This window comes from Rhinolophus hipposideros, assembly GCF_964194185.1.
Source record: "Rhinolophus hipposideros genome assembly, chromosome: 4".
In the NCBI taxonomy this organism is placed as follows: domain Eukaryota; kingdom Metazoa; phylum Chordata; class Mammalia; order Chiroptera; family Rhinolophidae; genus Rhinolophus; species Rhinolophus hipposideros.
Genome location: NC_138050.1, coordinates 12807915 through 12826076, shown reverse-complemented (window position 1 = coordinate 12826076; position 18162 = coordinate 12807915). Strand labels below are relative to the sequence as shown.

General features: G+C 37.0%; 1 protein-coding gene across 4 annotated transcripts in view; it reads right to left on the bottom strand.

Moving 5' to 3' along the window:
• NBEA (neurobeachin) overlaps nucleotides 1–18162 on the bottom strand; it is a 656028-nt gene that overhangs the window by 16509 nt on the left and 621357 nt on the right. For 3 of the 4 annotated variants that reach the window (XM_081046842.1, XM_081046843.1, XM_081046840.1), the window contains 5 exons: nucleotides 9276–9365; nucleotides 6666–6858; nucleotides 4972–5043; nucleotides 2896–3051; nucleotides 2220–2390 (listed from right to left, as the gene is read on the bottom strand). In XM_081046842.1, the coding sequence (XP_080902968.1) occupies nucleotides 2220–2390; nucleotides 2896–3051; nucleotides 4972–5043; nucleotides 6666–6858; nucleotides 9276–9365 (682 nt within the window). The remainder of the gene's footprint in view (nucleotides 1–2219; nucleotides 2391–2895; nucleotides 3052–4971; nucleotides 5044–6665; nucleotides 6859–9275; nucleotides 9366–18162) is intronic. The other variant, XM_081046841.1, reaches the window with a different exon arrangement.

Here is an 18162-nt window from a genome sequence, read left to right as displayed (position 1 = left end):
GTTCTTAAGGATTAATATAAACATTTCTATTTATTCAGCTCCTGTTGTAAGGAACTTTAAACACTAAATATTACTACATTTAACTTTTCTTGCTAACTGATGGACCAAAGGTATGATCAATTGTTAACCATCTTTAGAACATTAGGAAACAACGTAAAATAAAATAGCTAACGCAGATTATTACTATAATTTATTAACAGTGTTTAAAATTATTTACTCATAGCGGTACATTACATAAAATATCTAATCTCTGCTACCAGGTGGTAGTTTTTAAGAAATAAATCCTCTTTTTGGAAATACCATTTTCATCATTTTGAGCTCCATTTTAAACAGGTTAATTAACTGGATTTAAAGCAGCATTATGTTTAAATTTTTTTTTCTAATAATGCCTAATTTTTATCACTATGTATGGAAGATACTACACAGACCTGCTGCTTAATCCAACTTTCTAATGAATGCTACACTATTATGGAAATAAAGAAAATTTGGAACTATGAGAAAATACATTTAGATAAAATAATATGATAATGTACCAAGCTTGAGAATAACAGAACAACAGAACAGAGGCAGAAATGTATAATACACATACTTTCTCTTATTCAGTATCTATGCTAAGAGAATTACTTAATAATGCACTTTTAGTTTCTTCATCTACTGTTGTTCAACTCTAGCTATAGGCAACAAGAATGAAATCTCACACAACGTTTGGTCATGTAGTTCAATCTCCCACTGTCTGTCTGTCTGTCTGTCTGTCTGTCTATCTATCATATATCTATCTGTCTATCATCTATCTATCTATCTATCTATCTATCTATCTATCTATCTATCTATCTATCTATCTATCTATCTATCTATCTATCTTCTTTTCTGTACTATGATAGGGCCTTCAATCAAAAGCCTTTTCCTAGTTTTGCAGTATTTCTGTCAACATGCGTAAGACTTGGGGTGGGGGGTACTTGAAGGTAGCGCACATTTGGGTTTCCATGCCCCGCTATGTCACAGGCTGGAATGGACCAGGGGAGGAAGCCTTCAGCTGCACACTTGTAACATGGCATCTTGTACATTTTTCATCTACTCTTACAATATTTCAGTGGTAGATATGCAGCATTCTTGGGAAATTCTTACCTGTTCTATCATAAATATCCCCCCAAGTCATGTTTCAGTTTTTTTTGAGTACCATTTAAGCTACGACCAATATATGAATCACAATTAGAATAGCCCAGGTTTAGGTAGTTGCCATTATCAATGTTTTACAGAAACCACTCTCTATTTTACAGGAAATACGTGCATTTGAACTATTGAAAGCTTGGTAAATAAAAACAGTAATTATTTCTAGGCAATATCTTATCTAGTTCTGCAGTCATTTAACAATATGTATTGAAAACCTCTTATGTGTGCCACTATGCCGGGAACCAGAAACTTAAGATGGAAGGGGAGACACTTGTGATCCACTTCAGAGCTTCCTCAAAAATACAACAGCTTCAAGAAATAATAACTTCTATTCCATGAACAAAGTTTCCATGGAAAAACATGTTTCAGAAACTGTGGACTAAACAATTGTCAACGATTTACTTCTCTAAGACTATTAGAGCTTCCATAGCTAGTAAGAGTATATGTGGTGTTTTGTAAAATTATTTTACTCTGGAGTCCCATTTCTTTTCTTCCTACAGAATGTATTAGGGAGAACTGTTGAATAAAAACACGTAGGAAACATCTGAAGCAAAGAAATCATTTTATTCATTTTCTTGCCTCCTCAATGCCTACGTTGAAGGGGATCCTTAATCACTATTAAATGAATAAATGGAGATATTTACTCTACTACGTGGTAGAAAGTAGCGATGGCCCTCGCTGAGGCACAAATAAAACTCATGGAAACTCAGAGGAGGGAGAAAATATATTCAGCGGGGATAAACCATATGAGGTTTAATGGACTAGGTGACACTGAAGGAAAGCTCTGAAGGATGGGGACATTGGAGACAGGGAAAGGGCAGCTGCACATAGGGTCCACGTGAGGGGACATGGGAGTTTCTCCAGGCTGAAGGTTATCGTAGTTGCTCTCTTTAACACTTGGAACACAACTACATCCCAACAGAAATCTTTGCCACTTAAGCTTTCATACTTTAAAGTCATCCAACCCCAGGAAAAACTAGTAGGAAAATAAAAAATGAAAAATATACTAAAATGAATTTCTAGTCCAACAACGCTAGACAAATACTTACTGCTATTAGGGTTGTCTCCTATGATGTGATGCCGTCCACTCCAGTACCAGAGAAGCAGGGTCGCGTCTCGAGATCCGGACACAATATAGCAGTCCCCACCTATGTATGACTCAGACCTGGCCAGGCAGGTCACCACATCCCAGTGGCCAAATACAATCTGAGTTAATTTTCCTGAAACACAGAAATGGCAGGTTTAATTGGTTTGCTATTTTATTTTAAATAGTAATGTTATTTTACTAGATTTGTGAAAATTGACTCTATAGACCCGCAAATTTATAAGGTAATTCCAATCTAGCTACAGATTGGCATTCTCGAATTGCTTCTGAAAAATGATATGACACTGTCACTTGGGATTTTTAAGAAAAGGAGTTATAAGATAAAGACAATGATGATTTTTTTTTTCTTCTTCAGAGTTTGGGCCAAACTATAGGGAGATTTAAGGTCTTTTACTGGATTTGATTAAGGAAGGGGACAATAGTCCCCTTTGTCCTATGAGCTCAGCACTCATGTTAAAGTTCAGAATTAGTTCTTTACTTTCAATTGTGAACATTTACTTTGAATCTTTACTTTGGTACTCAAGATAAAAACGCCTACATCATTAAGTATGATTTTATATTAAGCATCGGTGTAACAATGGGAATTTTGAAGAGAAGAAGTATTTCACTGTCAAGGTTACCTGTTTCTGTAGAATAAACTCGGAAGCTCTTATCCCAGAATCCACAGATAAGAATATAACGGTTATCGGCCGTGACCACAAAACAATGTGCATTGATTTGTATGCTCTGGTCAACAAGGTCTGTGATCTGCCGTTTGTTCACACCAGAGTTATTGGCTACACGTAAATAGAAGAAAGAATTTAAAGAAAGAGTCCACATGAGTTTCACCAAGCACTTATAGAAGGAATACTTTTTTAGCCTCCTTTATCTGAAAAGGGTTTTTAAGGCTTTCAGATTTTAACATTTACCCATGAGGAATATAAACTTTTTTAGTATCAGTGATTATTTATAAATAATATTACATACTTAAAAATTGTCAGAAATACAAGTGCTTCCTCCACCAATAAATAAATACAACACGGGAAATTCAAGATAATGAATTTAAAGCACAATGAAAATATCTAAAGGCATTTAATTTCATAGATGCTCACTACACACAAGTCCATTAGTGTCCAACAAGTTGAACAATAATGAGGAATCATATTGTATGAGATATGTTATATAAAGGGGAAAAAAGTGTTAATATGTGTCCCAATCTCTCACTTTCTGATGGCATTTCCAAAACACGTGAAAAGAACAGGGTAGAGCCTTGAGCAAGGGATGTTGTTATGTGGGCAGTCCCACGGGGAGCTTTAGGTCAGCAGCTTTAAAGACTGGATTGTCAACAAACAGAAAGCCTTTCCAGAATGGGCTAGCAGGGGAGGAGAGGAAGAAAAAGACAGGAGAGGGACTTGGGCAGAAAGAGACAGGCAGAGAATCAGTGGAGAGCCCTGGGATTGGCTGTGAATGAAGTCAGGAATTCAGAGACACTGTCTGATTTCCCCAGTGCCTGTCTGTATGCCAGCCTGTCCCTTATTCTCCGCCATCCTTTCAGGCTAAATCCCTGGGCTGAATTCTTAAACAGAAAATGCAGATGTACAAGATGACCATCACTCTCTAACCCCAATTAAATCTAGTGCTACTATTTGTGGAGACCCATTAACACTGTAACAGCAGTTACTAGAGAAGGTAAACAATAAAAAGCTATACAAAAAAGGTAGCAAAAGAAAAGACAATCCAAAGGTCCTAAGTCATTTAAAAACTGTGTAATTGGTCATTTATTACAACACAGCTATTAACATTTCCATGGTTACATTCTACCTGTGACATTGTGGATGTCTCTTGGGCAGAGGAATAGCTAGATTCTAAAAATATTCCTGGTCCTAAACCCTATATCTCAAAGACATGTACATGGTATTTTGTGTAAGGGGTATAACTAATGAACGAACGAATGAATGAACAAGCTAACTAACTGAAATGAATGCCTCTCATCGTATTTCTGGGTTCAAAGATAAAGGGTGACTTAATCTAAGAAAAAAAATACCATAACTTGGATATAACTTCATAATTCTTCATACCACTTTGAATTCTTTTTTAATTTAGTTCTCTTTATGATCCCATGATACAAACATTAATACTATAAAGCATCTCACAGATATGAAACTGAGGCCTAGAAAGATGAAGGGGCCTATTCTGCACCATAGGGCTAATAAATGCATTTGTGGTTATTTAAAAATATTTGTAATAACTGCTGCAAAGAGTTATAGCTCATGTGTTTGCAATTTATATGAAGTCTTTAATTTAAAAAAAGTGTTTTAGCCTAATGCAATGAAGATTTCCAGAAAAGATGTTCTTCAGTATTCATTTTCTGTCATAATCTCTTTGAGGCCTTATGTATTTTGAATAATACAAAGGTGTTAAAGACTAATGCAGGATAAAAGAAAGGACAGTTTGGAAATATTGCCTTGTTTAGAACCAACTTAAATGATCCCCTAAAATGTGAAGAAAATGCCACAAAGAATTGCTTTCATATCAGAAAGTTCTTCGATGGCATGTTATGTTATGTTTTGCATAGCTCCTTGATGGTAATTTGATATCATTTGCACCGTAATTTTGCGGCAGAAAAAGTATTATTCTGCTAACATTTGTGATAATTAACTGCATAAGGATGTGTGGATAGTCACTTCCATGAAAATGTATTTTTGTTGTCGGCGTACCAATTAGTGGATCCATTTCAATGGGAAGATGATGGGCTTGATCCAAAGAGTAGCCTGGAGCTCCTCTGAGGCCTACAGATTAAATAAAAAGAGAAAACTACCATCAACTTCTCAGAAAGGAGGAATTTCCTAATAAGCAGTGTTTTATAATGATTATACAAAATATACATTTGCTTAAAAATTATTTGGTAAATTTTTGTAAGAATGATTCAGTCCCACTACATGTCTTTGTAGATAGTCTTAAAACAATCATTACAACAGAGACTACTGGTTTCTGCTTAGGATGCAGAATGTAGAAAGCTGGAAAGAATGCTGATATCTGAACAACAAGAGCAAGCTGGATAAAATAAAAGATTATAACATTTCTTGAACCCATCAGAGACTCAAGGTTGCCGGGCAACCAATGAGCCTGAAGTCTAAGAAAAGGCCATGCTACAGACAGGGATGGTGTGAGGTGGGCACAGAGCATGGGCTCGTCTGGGCCAGGCGGAGGGGAAGGTGGGCCTCCCACCCAAGGGGCCCTTTATTCACATGACAAGTCAACAGAAGGTGTAAATCTGAGCTGTACCTAAAACCTGACCCTCAGTAAACGTGACTTTCAAAGGATTAATGTTTAGGGCTTGACTGAGACCATTTGTCATCATTTTTAACATGCGATTATATAACATACAATACTTTTGAACAATTCTAGAGGAAAATTTAATCCTTTTTAATTTTCTCTCAATGCAAAACATTCCCGGAGGCTAAGACCCCTGTGAATAATAGTCATATAAATTTTAAGATGTTCGCTGCATATTTCTGATTGAATGGAAGTAGTTCCACCTCTTGTTGACGATATCACTAATGACCATAAATAGGTGCATTTTGAAACTCTGAGGAGGATAAGCTGTGGTATAAATCACTCTGTTTTTCAGAGCAATACTGAAGTCAGTAGAATAGAAAGATTCAGGTTAATTCACCACGGCTCATCCACTCAGTCCTGGAGACAGTGGGTGTCCTGGGGCTTCCAGGGAGAACTTAAATGGTGAACTGGGCCAACTAAAGCATGTGGTCACGTCCACTTCTATCCTGGTTAAATAAGTATCAATAAGTCTAATCTTTATGACAGAACTATATCACTTCAAGATGTACTAGCTGGAACTTTCAGGAATTATTTTGCAGAAAACACACGTGAAATCACTTTTGTCTTTTCTTAAAGACTCTAAGCTCTACAAGGAGATAGACGTTTGTCTTGTTCATTGCTGTTCTCCCAGTGCACAAGGCTGTGGCACATGGTGGCCATTCAAATATTTGCTAAAGAAATTAATGAAGTGGAAGAAAGAGGATTTGAAACTATCATCCAGATAATCCAGATTCAAACTCACTTTTGTTTAATATGGGTAAAACTGTTTGGCCTCTTTTCTGGGGTGGAGGGGCAGTGATAGAGTAGAGGGGAAGGACTTGACTGATTTGTAGAACTGCTTCCATTTATCAAACATTTATTGAATACTTAACGATCAGCCAAGCATTCTGTGAGGCACTGAAACAGAGCAGCCGTGAATAAGATAGACAAGGATCACTTAGGTAGGTCTGGCAGTTATTTACTCTGCTGTTATTTTGTAGACAATTTGGCCCATAGCTCGCGCCCCAGCACACATATCTTAATTGTGTCTTTTAAGAACCCTTTAGTGAATGGTTTGCTTTGGCACACATACCTACTGTGTTGTGCCATCGATTCACGGCAAACAGCCTGCTGCACGTCACAGTCACCACCGCCGGGATGGTCAGGTGGGGCAGCGTGTTCGCTGCCACGTGGGTTACTGGAGAATTGGATGGAAACTTCAGCACCATGATCACATCCTGTTGCATCTGATCTTTAAACATGAGTGGACTCTGTGGAAGGAAACACTGTTGAATAGAAAGGGAAGAGAGCAGAAGAAAACAGAAGGGATAACACAGTTAGTGAAAGCTCTGGGGAGAATGAGGTTAAAACAGATGAGGCGAGTTAGCAGGAGCACACACAGAGAACAAAGCAGTGTGAACTTGGGTACTGCGAGGATACACAGAAAGAGGAGAGCAGGGACTCTGGAGTCACTGAGAGGGGACAGCGAATTATTAACGTCCAGCTTCCATTTAAGTATGGCTGTGGCCAGACTGTAAGGTGAGAAGCTGGCTTATAGATATGGCCACATGATGTCGCATGAATTTTCAATGCAGTTCTCAGTCTGGTGGGCAGATTAGTCAAGTCAGTCACTGACATTGTTTACACAGAATATAAAGTGAATTGGTTGATACTTTCATTTCTTTTTCCTGCTTGATCTGGGGTCATGGCTAAAGTCTACATAATGAGAATATAATAGCGTCCCTTGTCACAGCTTTGTACCTTCTGCTTGGCACTCTGTCTGCTTATGGTTCATGCCTTCTTTCCTCCTTCTGGACTGTGATCTTCCCAAGGGCTAACCCTTCTTCTTCTTTTTTTTTTTTTTTTAATCTGTGTTTCTCAAACATCCAGCACATGACTTGATAGAAAGTAGATGCTGTAAGAACTATATTAACTACTTTGAAACACTATAAATACTACTATATAAAAACACAAAATTGGGATCCTGGAAATAACTGTTACTTAGGTCTCCTACAGGTGTTGTAATTATTTGCTGTATATATGAATTGTCTGCTACATGAACTTAGAAAGCTTAGGTTTTCTGCATAAACAGTTCCAGGCCAATTTGGTCTCTCACAGGAAAAGTGATGAATTCTGACTGGGCATTTCTCCAGGATAAACATTATTATTGTTGTTGTTATTAAATAGAGAAAACTAACTTAGGAGTAAAATTCTTCTGGCAAGGCATTTCGTAAAATCAAGAGCTAGAAATATTCTCTTGGACAGTTTATTAAAAATGCTTCATATCAAGGCTTGAGGATCGAAAGCCTGACCTCCACACCTACACTGCCACTGGGTGAGTATATGGGCGTGGTGTGCTTGGCGCAAACCTTTCTGCTTTGTCACACACAAGGACCCACCCATTCAGTCAGAACAGTTCATTAGTAACTAATCAAAGGGCTGAAACTTGTAGAGAAAAAACATGTTTTCAAACAAACACACTTATTCATGTATTTCGCTAAGAGTTTATTGATTCTTTGAAGGTATCGAGGATGTATTTGCCAATATTTAATGCCTGACACACGGAAAGAGCTCAACATAAATTTGTTAAGTGACTGACAGAATAAATGAAAGGTGTCAAAAATTCTTCCATCACAAACTAACAGCTTATAAATTTGTGCAGACATATATTATGGACAACATTCCAGAGCGCTTTTCTCCGTAATTAGAGTATTTGCTGCCTTGTTAACTGTCTAGAAAAACTGATGAGCTGTGATTCATCACAGTTTTTGAAAACACATTTTTACCTTCAAGCATTTACTGGAGAAAAAAGTTAGTGAAAAACTCACACTTTAAAAAATAAATGTTAAATAAGGTTATCAGAAAATGTTTTTCCTTCTTCAAATTAGATAAAGAAAGAAAGGTTTACTATTTGCTAATACATTGAAAAAGGACTGCCTCGTTTGGAAAACTGGCTTTTACAATTCAGGTTAAAATGAAAAGACAATGACTGTTTCCCTTGCAAATGGGAATAAGAGTTTCAGTATAGGTAGATAATGATGACTGATGACACCCGCTACCGTGTATTGTAAAGTTACGACATGCCAAGTGCTGGTCTAAGGGCTATACATACTGAGTCATGAGATTCTCAGGGATGCCGAAACGGAAGCAGGGAAGTTAAATACGCCTTGCCAGGATCATTCACCAGTTAGTGGCAGAGATGGTGTGCGAGCCAAGTCTAGCTCTTCGGCCCTTGTTTTTAACCCCTCTGCTTGACTGCCTTTCTGCAGGGACCATAAATTATGTTTATACATCTTTCCTTTTCTTAAAATGAACTACTCTCCTTACCCCACCTTGCCCAAAAGATTAGATTGGACAGTATGTCATGTTTATGTATTTTTCATTATAATTTATCAATCTAATCTGGTTTTGGTGCAGGAGTTTGTCTGTGAGCCTGTGTATGAATGAGTTTATGTGGAGGCAGATACAGTCGGAGAAGATGGCCATTTTTGTGAATCCAAAACTGAGCCAGCATCAGCAGGACCAAAAGGTAAGAACCGCACTCCTTTCTCTGTTTTTCCCTAAGGTATCAGTATATATGTGGGTGAAGAGTGAACCCATAAATGGAGAGGCCTTTAAGATGCTGATAAAATCGCTATTTTCTTTGATCTCTACCTGGGTACAAAAAAGAAAACAGTTCAACAAGTTGATACATCTGTCTTACCAGGTGCATGGCAGAGCTCCGAGGTGGATGTGGCTCAATAAGCAACTGAGAGGGTGTCTGTCCGAAGTTCTGAATCTGTGCCTCTGTGGCCTGCAGGGGAAGGACAGTGAAGGTCATGGTCAATAAGCATCAACAAAGGAGGTCAAGGCACTCTGACAATGCAGGCGTATCCCATGTCAGCCATGGAAAAAGCCCAGACAATATACTGGGTGCTCTTCTCTCGGGGTGCAGAATCATCCAAGTGTTAGTATTTTGTAGACAAGCTTTGCGTCTCCTTCTAAATGTGCTTCTGTTAACCAAGTCACTATTCTTGTTTAGCAGCTAGGGTTAAGTGTGGAAATGTTAACCTGTGAGTACGTGCATGCAGCTGAAGCCCAAAGAACACGTTTAACACTAAGTACAACACATATACCTCAATGAAGTCCTTTGTAAGAAGGAACGTGTGGGGATCTCTAATGAAATAAGCTTCTGGAATCTTTATGGGAAAGAAATGAGACATAAAGTCCACCAATGATACAGAATAAAATGAAGAACATCATGTGGTCCAATCAACTCAGAAGGCAATCAGTGGAAAGAATACTAAGACATTTGTATAACAATTACATATGGCAAAAATTTCACTACAAAAAATACATTTTAGGATGCTATGCTATTTCAAGATGAATCCTGGAATCCTATTTAAGGTAGGAATTCATTTCTCTCAAAAATTTTCTGAAATTTTAGAGAACTAACCCAAAGAAGAAACCTTCATTTGGGCATCCCGAGCTGTGCAGTATTTCATTATGGCCTATGCGGATGGAACTATGCATGTGATTTTATGGCTTCCAATGAATAAAAATAATTTTAGACCTCAAACTACTGGGACCATATAATATGCCTTTTTTGTGTATGTCAAAGAGATAATCATATAAGAGAATTAAGTATTTCTTCTATAGATGTATTCCATGGGCAAAATATTTCAATATATTAAGCTAGACTAACAAATATTTTTCGAAACTATTATAATTATGTAATTCAAGTCAATAAGAAGCACAGTATTTACTATGATCATTACTCTGTTATCATGCTAATTTTCCCCCTAAAATGGTGTGCAATTTGGTTGCACATAAAAGTGAAATACGAAACTCACTGCTGAGTGTTTATGAATGCAGGTAAATTGGTAGATGGCTCTCGACACAGAACTGTCACTAGTTGCATCAGCAGCTACAATTCTCACTTATAAAGTACTGAAATTTAACAATCTGTCCTCCTAGACTCCATTTCCAGAAAATGCTTATCAGTAAATATGTGAATTTCAAATTTATTAGCAATATTAAATATGAATGCACCATTATCTGCCATATTTTAGCAACTGCATAAAAGGGGCTTTGGTTCTGTTATTTGCAGAGGCAGTAGGATGAATTATTAAATCTCTTTAAGTGCTGCCCAATTTTTGCATATACATTTATTTGCATGGTGTCCACTCATATGCAAAGTGTGACTATTTAACTAAATTGTACTTACACAGAGATTTTACTCACATCATATTCCATCTCCCCAATGCAAGATTTATGATTATAAAAGGGTGAAGAGGCTATTTCTGGCTAGGTTCACATTATTAACAACAAGCTCTTGAGAATTGTTGAAAAAAATTGTAATTTTATTTTTCCAGCTGTCCAGATTAGAAATCGTCCACTACCTAGCTTAACATATGGTGAACACCTAAAGTCTAACACTAGATACTGTTGCTTGTTTTTAATCCTCCAGAAAAAGGGCCAGGGTGGTGGTAGGAACACAGGAATAAAATTAAACACATTTAAATCTCTGCACCCGTGCCTTGCACTTACTTAATAGGTAGCTCTAAATATTCATCGAAAGAATGAAGCAACAAATGAGCTTTGTTTGACTAATTTTTTTCTGAAAGGGAAGTAAATTTATACTAGAAAAGTACATAAAATTGACTTAATTTCCAGAAACCTTCTGTACAGTTCTCTTCAGTGGGTCCCGACTGAGGCAAAGTACACATACATATATATCTTAAATGACTATCAAATGGCATCAGGATACATTTTCAGTTGTGATCAATCTCACTCTTTCATTAAGACAATCTATTTCCTACATTCAACATTTATTTCTTTTAAGACTAAACTGAATCCCCCTTCCTTGTCATCACATGCCTTCATGACCTAAAGTTTCCTATTCCAATATTCATCGTTTAGCTATCTTGCAAGCCTGCCTTCCAATAATTCCTTGCCCTCTGATTTTAAAATGTGCAAGTCTTTCTGATCTTGAAAAAGCATGCTGTCTCCTCCAAATTATTTTTCTGTCATTACTGAATGTTCGCATGGGAAGTGAGCACCTAACTTTCTTCACCTGCTCCCTTGTCAAGTGTTTTCTGTTCTCCTTTACTTTTAGAAAGTCATCAATGTCTCTTTCTCCTCAAGAAGAGAAGTACTTTGCATGGGACAGAGCACAGCCCACCATGCAAACCACGAAGTATAGCGTTGTTCTGAGAACTACTCCCTGAAGGAGGAGAAAAATGTCTCTCTTCAGGATAGCCTCGGGCAGGGTTCTGTTCTAACTCCTTCCCCGAATCCCTAACTCATAACGAATGTCCTCCGTATTCTCACAGCCTATTTCTTCCCCTTTGTCATGGAGTTCAATGCAATGCTTCGTGTATGTCTGTTTGCTGTGTATCACTGCAGGTCAGGACTGTTATTCGGTTCTACAGAGTCAAAAAATATTTCCTGAATATTGAAGATGTCTGTGCAAATACTGAGAGGCAGCCTAGTGAAAGGAAAGCACAATAGTAGAGAAAACTTCAGTGTTCTTTACTTTTACAATTGAGCACCACAAAAACAGTTAACCATCATTTGGAATACCTGCTCTGTGACAAGTGATACAAAATCAGAATCTAGACGACTCTCAGAAAGTTTTTAGCTCATAGGACGTAAGATGAGTTAGTACGTCAGGGCACATGATAGGTAGGGACCATGGAACCCAGGAGTGATGTCCACATCAGACTCAGGGTGAAAAGATGGAGGAGGGACAGCAGGGCTGTTGGGAAAAGGACTTCCAGACAAAGGACATGAGCTAAAGTCTGAAGGTTAAGTAGGAATTAGCTAGTCAACAGCAATAAATATTCTTTTTTTTTTTGCCATATAGAATTTTTCCATTAATAATTTCCAGATGTATCAGGAAAAAAACCTCAAACAACTACTTACAGGTAATTATAAGGTGGATTCTTTCTATATAATCAGAAATGGCATTTAAAAAAACTCAACTGAAATCTATTTCTCCATGTTGTTCTACGTAAGTCAGAGAGACTTAATGTTAGTTTTAATTATTTATGAAATATATATTTACTGAGGACCTAGTATGTACCACGTAACCACTGCAGATATTTGTGATACTCATCAAATGAGGCAGATGCAGATTCCTGCTCTCGTAGAGGGTACCTCGTACCCAGGATGCCACAGGCGCTTACATTCAGCCAGAGGTCACACACTGGCATTCCACCACCCAGCTTCTGCTCACAGACATGGTTTCTATTTGAGCCAACATCTATAGGTCAGAAAATTTCATACAATCAATTGGAGTTTTCATATTTTAATTGTTGTATGGATTCTTACTTAGTTTTCTAAAAATTATTTTGTTGAATATTGAGTAGTCACGTACTTAGCCTTTTTTTCTCCTTAGCTAAGACTGGTCAAGAAATAGGTAAGTCATAAAATTGGGGGAAAAGATTTTTTTAACATTTTGGGGGCTGTGCTAAAATATGGAATTCTACAGGGGTAGGCAGAAAAGCAAAGAAAAATGTGAACTTAGTTATGCATAGGGGGATAAATTAAGTAGTTTGAACAGCATATGTGATTTTTCATATTTCATACACCTGTATGACACAGAACTCAGTTTTACCTTCTTCCATATGTAGTATAAACGCCCCATTCGGGGAAGTTCCTATTAGGGACAGTTTGTCTTTTGTCCCCTCCCTACTTTCAGATTGTCCCATTCCTTAGTTTTCTTAGGCTCTTTGCAAAATCCTCCAGGACCCACCTACTAGGTTACAAAATTACACATATCTTCTCCAGCTCTCCTGTTTTCTCACTTGTTTTCAACAAGCTCTTTCTACTCTTATCTTCCTCAGAGGTCAGGGCCACTGTGTATGCCTGTGTCTCTATGCCTGCTTGCCTTGGGGGGCAAATGAGGGATAGTATCTACCTTAGTTGCTAGAGGAAGGGGCATCTTTTGTAATTCATCCTCCTAAAGAAGGTGTCTTTAAATTTGCACAAAGGGGTCAAATGTGTTAACCGTGGCTGTGAGTTATGCCTTATTCCTTTAAGCCGCTGTACCTCTCGCTCAATTGCCTTTTTCTCTTCTTGCCTTACCTTCCCCAAAAGTTCTACCTCCTCTACGAATAAAGACACAGAACTGGGATGAAATCGTCAGAAGAGGAAGTAAATATGCTGTGGTGTTATGTGTATTATATGTCTGCCTGTTAATATGAAAAACTTCACAGTCACGGTACAAATAAACCCATCAACACTAAGTCATAGTTCAGCACGATCTTCCAATTTATGATCCATTCAGAATATTCTAGAAGAAATTACTTTTTAGGTAAAGAAGTGTGTTTTCTCCCTCCCGTTGTATTTACTAGTTATCTATCATATACCTCCTCTGGTATGTGGTAGATAAAAACTTTGGTTAATCTTGTCTTTTCCACAACGCAGATAAATTGAACCAGATACGTTTTTCTCCTGCAGAATCTTTATAACTTCCAGTCTTTTTTGTAAATGTGATTTGGTATTGTCTTTTGATGAAATGCCGTCAGGGTAAGTGTCATGAGACAGAAGCTAATAAGGGAAGCTGTCAAGTGACCTGTTTCATCCATTTCCCTTGGTCTGTACAATCTTTTCAATTGTTTCCCAGAAAAGTCCGCATTTGCTAAAGTACTACAGGTTATATACTACCCACAATGCTAAAATATTAGACTAGTTCCACAATATTAGTCAATTATTGACAATTTTCAGAAATTTCAAGAAAAAAAATAAAAGTAATTGCTTGGGAACACAGAAAATAAATTTCAAAAAACTCCCTTAGTTTTGTGTTTATCTCACTGTTACATAGAATGATTTTATTCCAACTCTTACTTAGAATGATTTTATTTTAATGCTTGAAAGTAGATATTCTTTTTACCAGAAAATACAGCTTTGACATACAGCTAAAAACATACATATGATTTATATCATCTTTCTGTTCTACCTCCAAATCTATGAATTCTATACCAAATAGTAAATAAAAGAAACAAAAACAATGGAATTTTGAGAAATCTTCGAGATAAAAGAAAAGATTACTTAATGGCTGACTGTATTTTAACTGATAAGCTTTTGCTTCTGGTTTATTGTTGTAATAAAACAAGAACACATAAAGCATTACTTTTTAATGCTGGAAAACAGGAGCAAAATAAATCAAGCAAATAATATCTGCACTTATTTCTTGCTTTATAAACACTAAACTATATAAAAAATTAAAATGCTATTTTATATTCAATTGCTTCTAGTTTTTCATAGAAACTACAAAACAGAACAAATGTTTTAACAATCTACAATTGTTTTAACAATCAGCTGCATTTGGGCTAAGGCTACACTGTACTAGCAAAATTATTAGGATAATTAAGCAAATATTTGCTAACTCAATTGAAAAAGAATCACACTTGCTTTAACTATCAGACTGTTAGACAATATTTGAGGGAGGAGATTCTGATTTGTTCATTTACCTGCCTTAGTGCTTGCATTTATTCTATTCTCTTAGTATAAACCTTAAAAAAAACAAAATAATTAAATGAAGAGAAGACTTGTCCTTCTGCTGATTCCTATTTCCTCTTTGCAATGATGAATTATAACGATGATATTACAAAATTGACTTAACAAATAAATGTGAAAAAACAAGCACCATATCCTCTGGAGAGAAAATGCTTTGTTCAGAATATTCTTTACTTCAAATTAGGTCAATGCCATTGGTGGCAAGCTCACTCAATTGTTCTGCTTAAAAATATGTACAGCAGGTCGTCAAATAACACTGGTTTGTTCAATGTTGTTTCCTTATAGCATTAATGAGATGCTGTAGAATCTTAACAGCATCAATTAGCCTATGGTAAAATTTGTACTATTTCGCTGAAAGTCGCAGAACCTAATGAAGACGTTAAGTGAGGACTTACTGTATCAGTCCTACTCTGGATACCTTACATAAGTCTGCTTATCCTAGGCCAGTGACTGATTCAGGGGGAACAGAGAGGTCAGCCAGACCATCTTCTTTGCCCCTGCGAGATTGGCCCCCAGGGACTGCCTCCCTGGCAATCTCTTGCTCTCTGGCTTCCCACTGGGTCCAGCCAATGAGAGCTCAGGACAGAGATAGGAAGGCAAGGGATTTATTATATGGTCCCTCCTGCCAGTTTGGCAGTGGCCGGGTTGCATTCCTGTTTCTAGGACTAAAGCTTCTGTCGAGCGACCACTTTCCAAGGCTACTTCTCTTGCCAGGTTCTGGTAATGACTTCCTCCCTTTGTAATCTCAGGCCTCGGGATGGTAATCCCTGGGTGCTTCATGCTCCTTCGTTCATCCACTTGATCCTGCCCAAGGACCATTATTAAACTCTCTTCATTATCCTTTTAAAAGTTTTTAACCGTGGTAAAATATACATAAAATTCACCATCTTAACCATTTTTTAAGTATAAAGTTTAGTAATATTTAGTACATTCACATTGTTGTGCAAGGTATCTCCAGAACTCTTTTTCATCTTGCAAGACTAAACTCTGTACCCATTAAACTCCCCATTTCCCAGCCCCTGGCAACCACCATTCTACTCTCTGTCTCTATGATTTTGACTGCTATAGATACCTCATAGAAGTGGAATCATATAGTATTTGTCTTGTGACTGGCTTATTTCACTTAGCATAATGTCCTCAAGGTTCATCTCTGTTGTAGCACATGTCAGAATGTCCTTCCTTTTTAAGGCTTCATAATATTCCATTGTATGCATGCACCACATTCTCTTTATCCATTCATCTGTTGATGGACACTTGGGGTGCGTCTACCCCTTGGCTATTGCAGCTAATGCTGCTATGAACATAGGTGTACAAATATTTCTCCAAAATCCCACTTTCAATTTTTGGATATATACCTAGAAGTGGATCATATGGTAGGTCTATTTTTAATTTTTTGAGGACCCTCCATACTGTTTTCTACAGAAGCTGTATCATTTTACATTTCGACTAACAGGGCACAGGAGTTCCAATGTCTCCACACCCTCTCTAACATTTGCAATTTTTCTTTGATAGTATCTAATGGGTGTGAGGTGACATCTCATTGTGGTTTGAATTGCATTTCCCTGATCATAAGTGATGTGGAGCATCTTTTCATGTGCTTGTTGGCCATCTGTATGTCTTCTTAAGTCTTCATTACCCCTCTAAGGGCGTAATGTGCTGGGATCCTGAATGACACAAATAGGATTGGTATTCAAGTCTACTAACATAAAAGAAATGCTGGTTAGCTTTTGCTCCATTTCAAAATGTGACCAACATAGGATAATATCCAAGCAATAGACATTTTCCTTGAGGATTTAAAATATTTGGGGTTTAAACACTATTATAAGCTTCTTCGGGGAGGCTGTGAAGTCCCTTTGCAATCTATAGTTGCTAATCCTTAAGAAGAAAACTAAAACACTCTATTCTGGATGATTCAGAGACTGGCCTACCTGAAAGCAAGGGTTTTAGCAGAAGGTCTCTTAAGTATTGTTCCAGGTTTTCAGTTCTTTGTTCACTTTTGGGTTGGTCATTAAAGAGTAGATAAGTATAGGACTCAACCAGAAATGCTTAGTGCTATGTGAGAAGCATCAGTAAAACACCTCTGCCAAATCCTACCTGGTTGGATAAATTATATAAAGTAAACTCTACGTGGGATGATTCAGGAGATGGAGAAGGAGGGGAGGAAGTTGTGGGGAGACAGTGGAGGAGAAGTGAGAGAGGAGGAGTACAGGTGGTACCTTTCTTCACCATGAGTTATGTTCATTTGAAGTGTCTGATCACGAAAACAAAATAATTATTAAAATGATAAAAGCTGAAGTAGATTTGCTTGGTATGTGGAATAACATCAAGACAAAGATTCATCAGGTGTTGGTTATAAATATTTCAAAATAAAATCATACACTTTATTAAATTAAATTCAGATGAAAAATAGCATTGAATATATTTGGCAGAACAAAATGCTCTTCTTCGATTTTGACATAAATGGGAAACAATAATTTAGATATACTATATTGAGACTTCAAATGGTTTTAAATAGGCTCATTATCAATATGTTTAAAACCTTTAAAAATGAGTCCTAAACATCTAACTGAAATGCTTAGGTACTTAGATTGAGTAACATCCACTTCAACAAATTGAAGTATGCAATATGTTTTGAATAATTGTTAATTTATGCTGAAGTAACAACTGTGTAATATAACTGAAATCTATGTTAACAGAGATAAGGAAATCCCTTCCAGCTATTACCAACAGCAGGCTGCAATTTTCATCCTTCTTCCTTATGTCAAATATGACTTTAGATGCTTATGAAAGCATTTGCTGTTAATTTCTGAAAAAAATCAATAATTAGCACTTCTCAATGCCACACAATAAAATAACAGAAAGAGGAGAAAAAGCACATCTCACACAAGTGACACACATCCCACTTTGACCAGCTGCATTTTTTATGCTTTTCTAGTGGACTATTGATGACCATGGACTAGCTAAGGCCTGCAGTCATTACGAGGAGAGAGGTAAACCTATATTAAAGATTTATTCAGTAGTCAAAATTAAATGTGTGTCATTAATTTCCTTAATACTAATTTCTACACAGAAACTTTATTCATCAA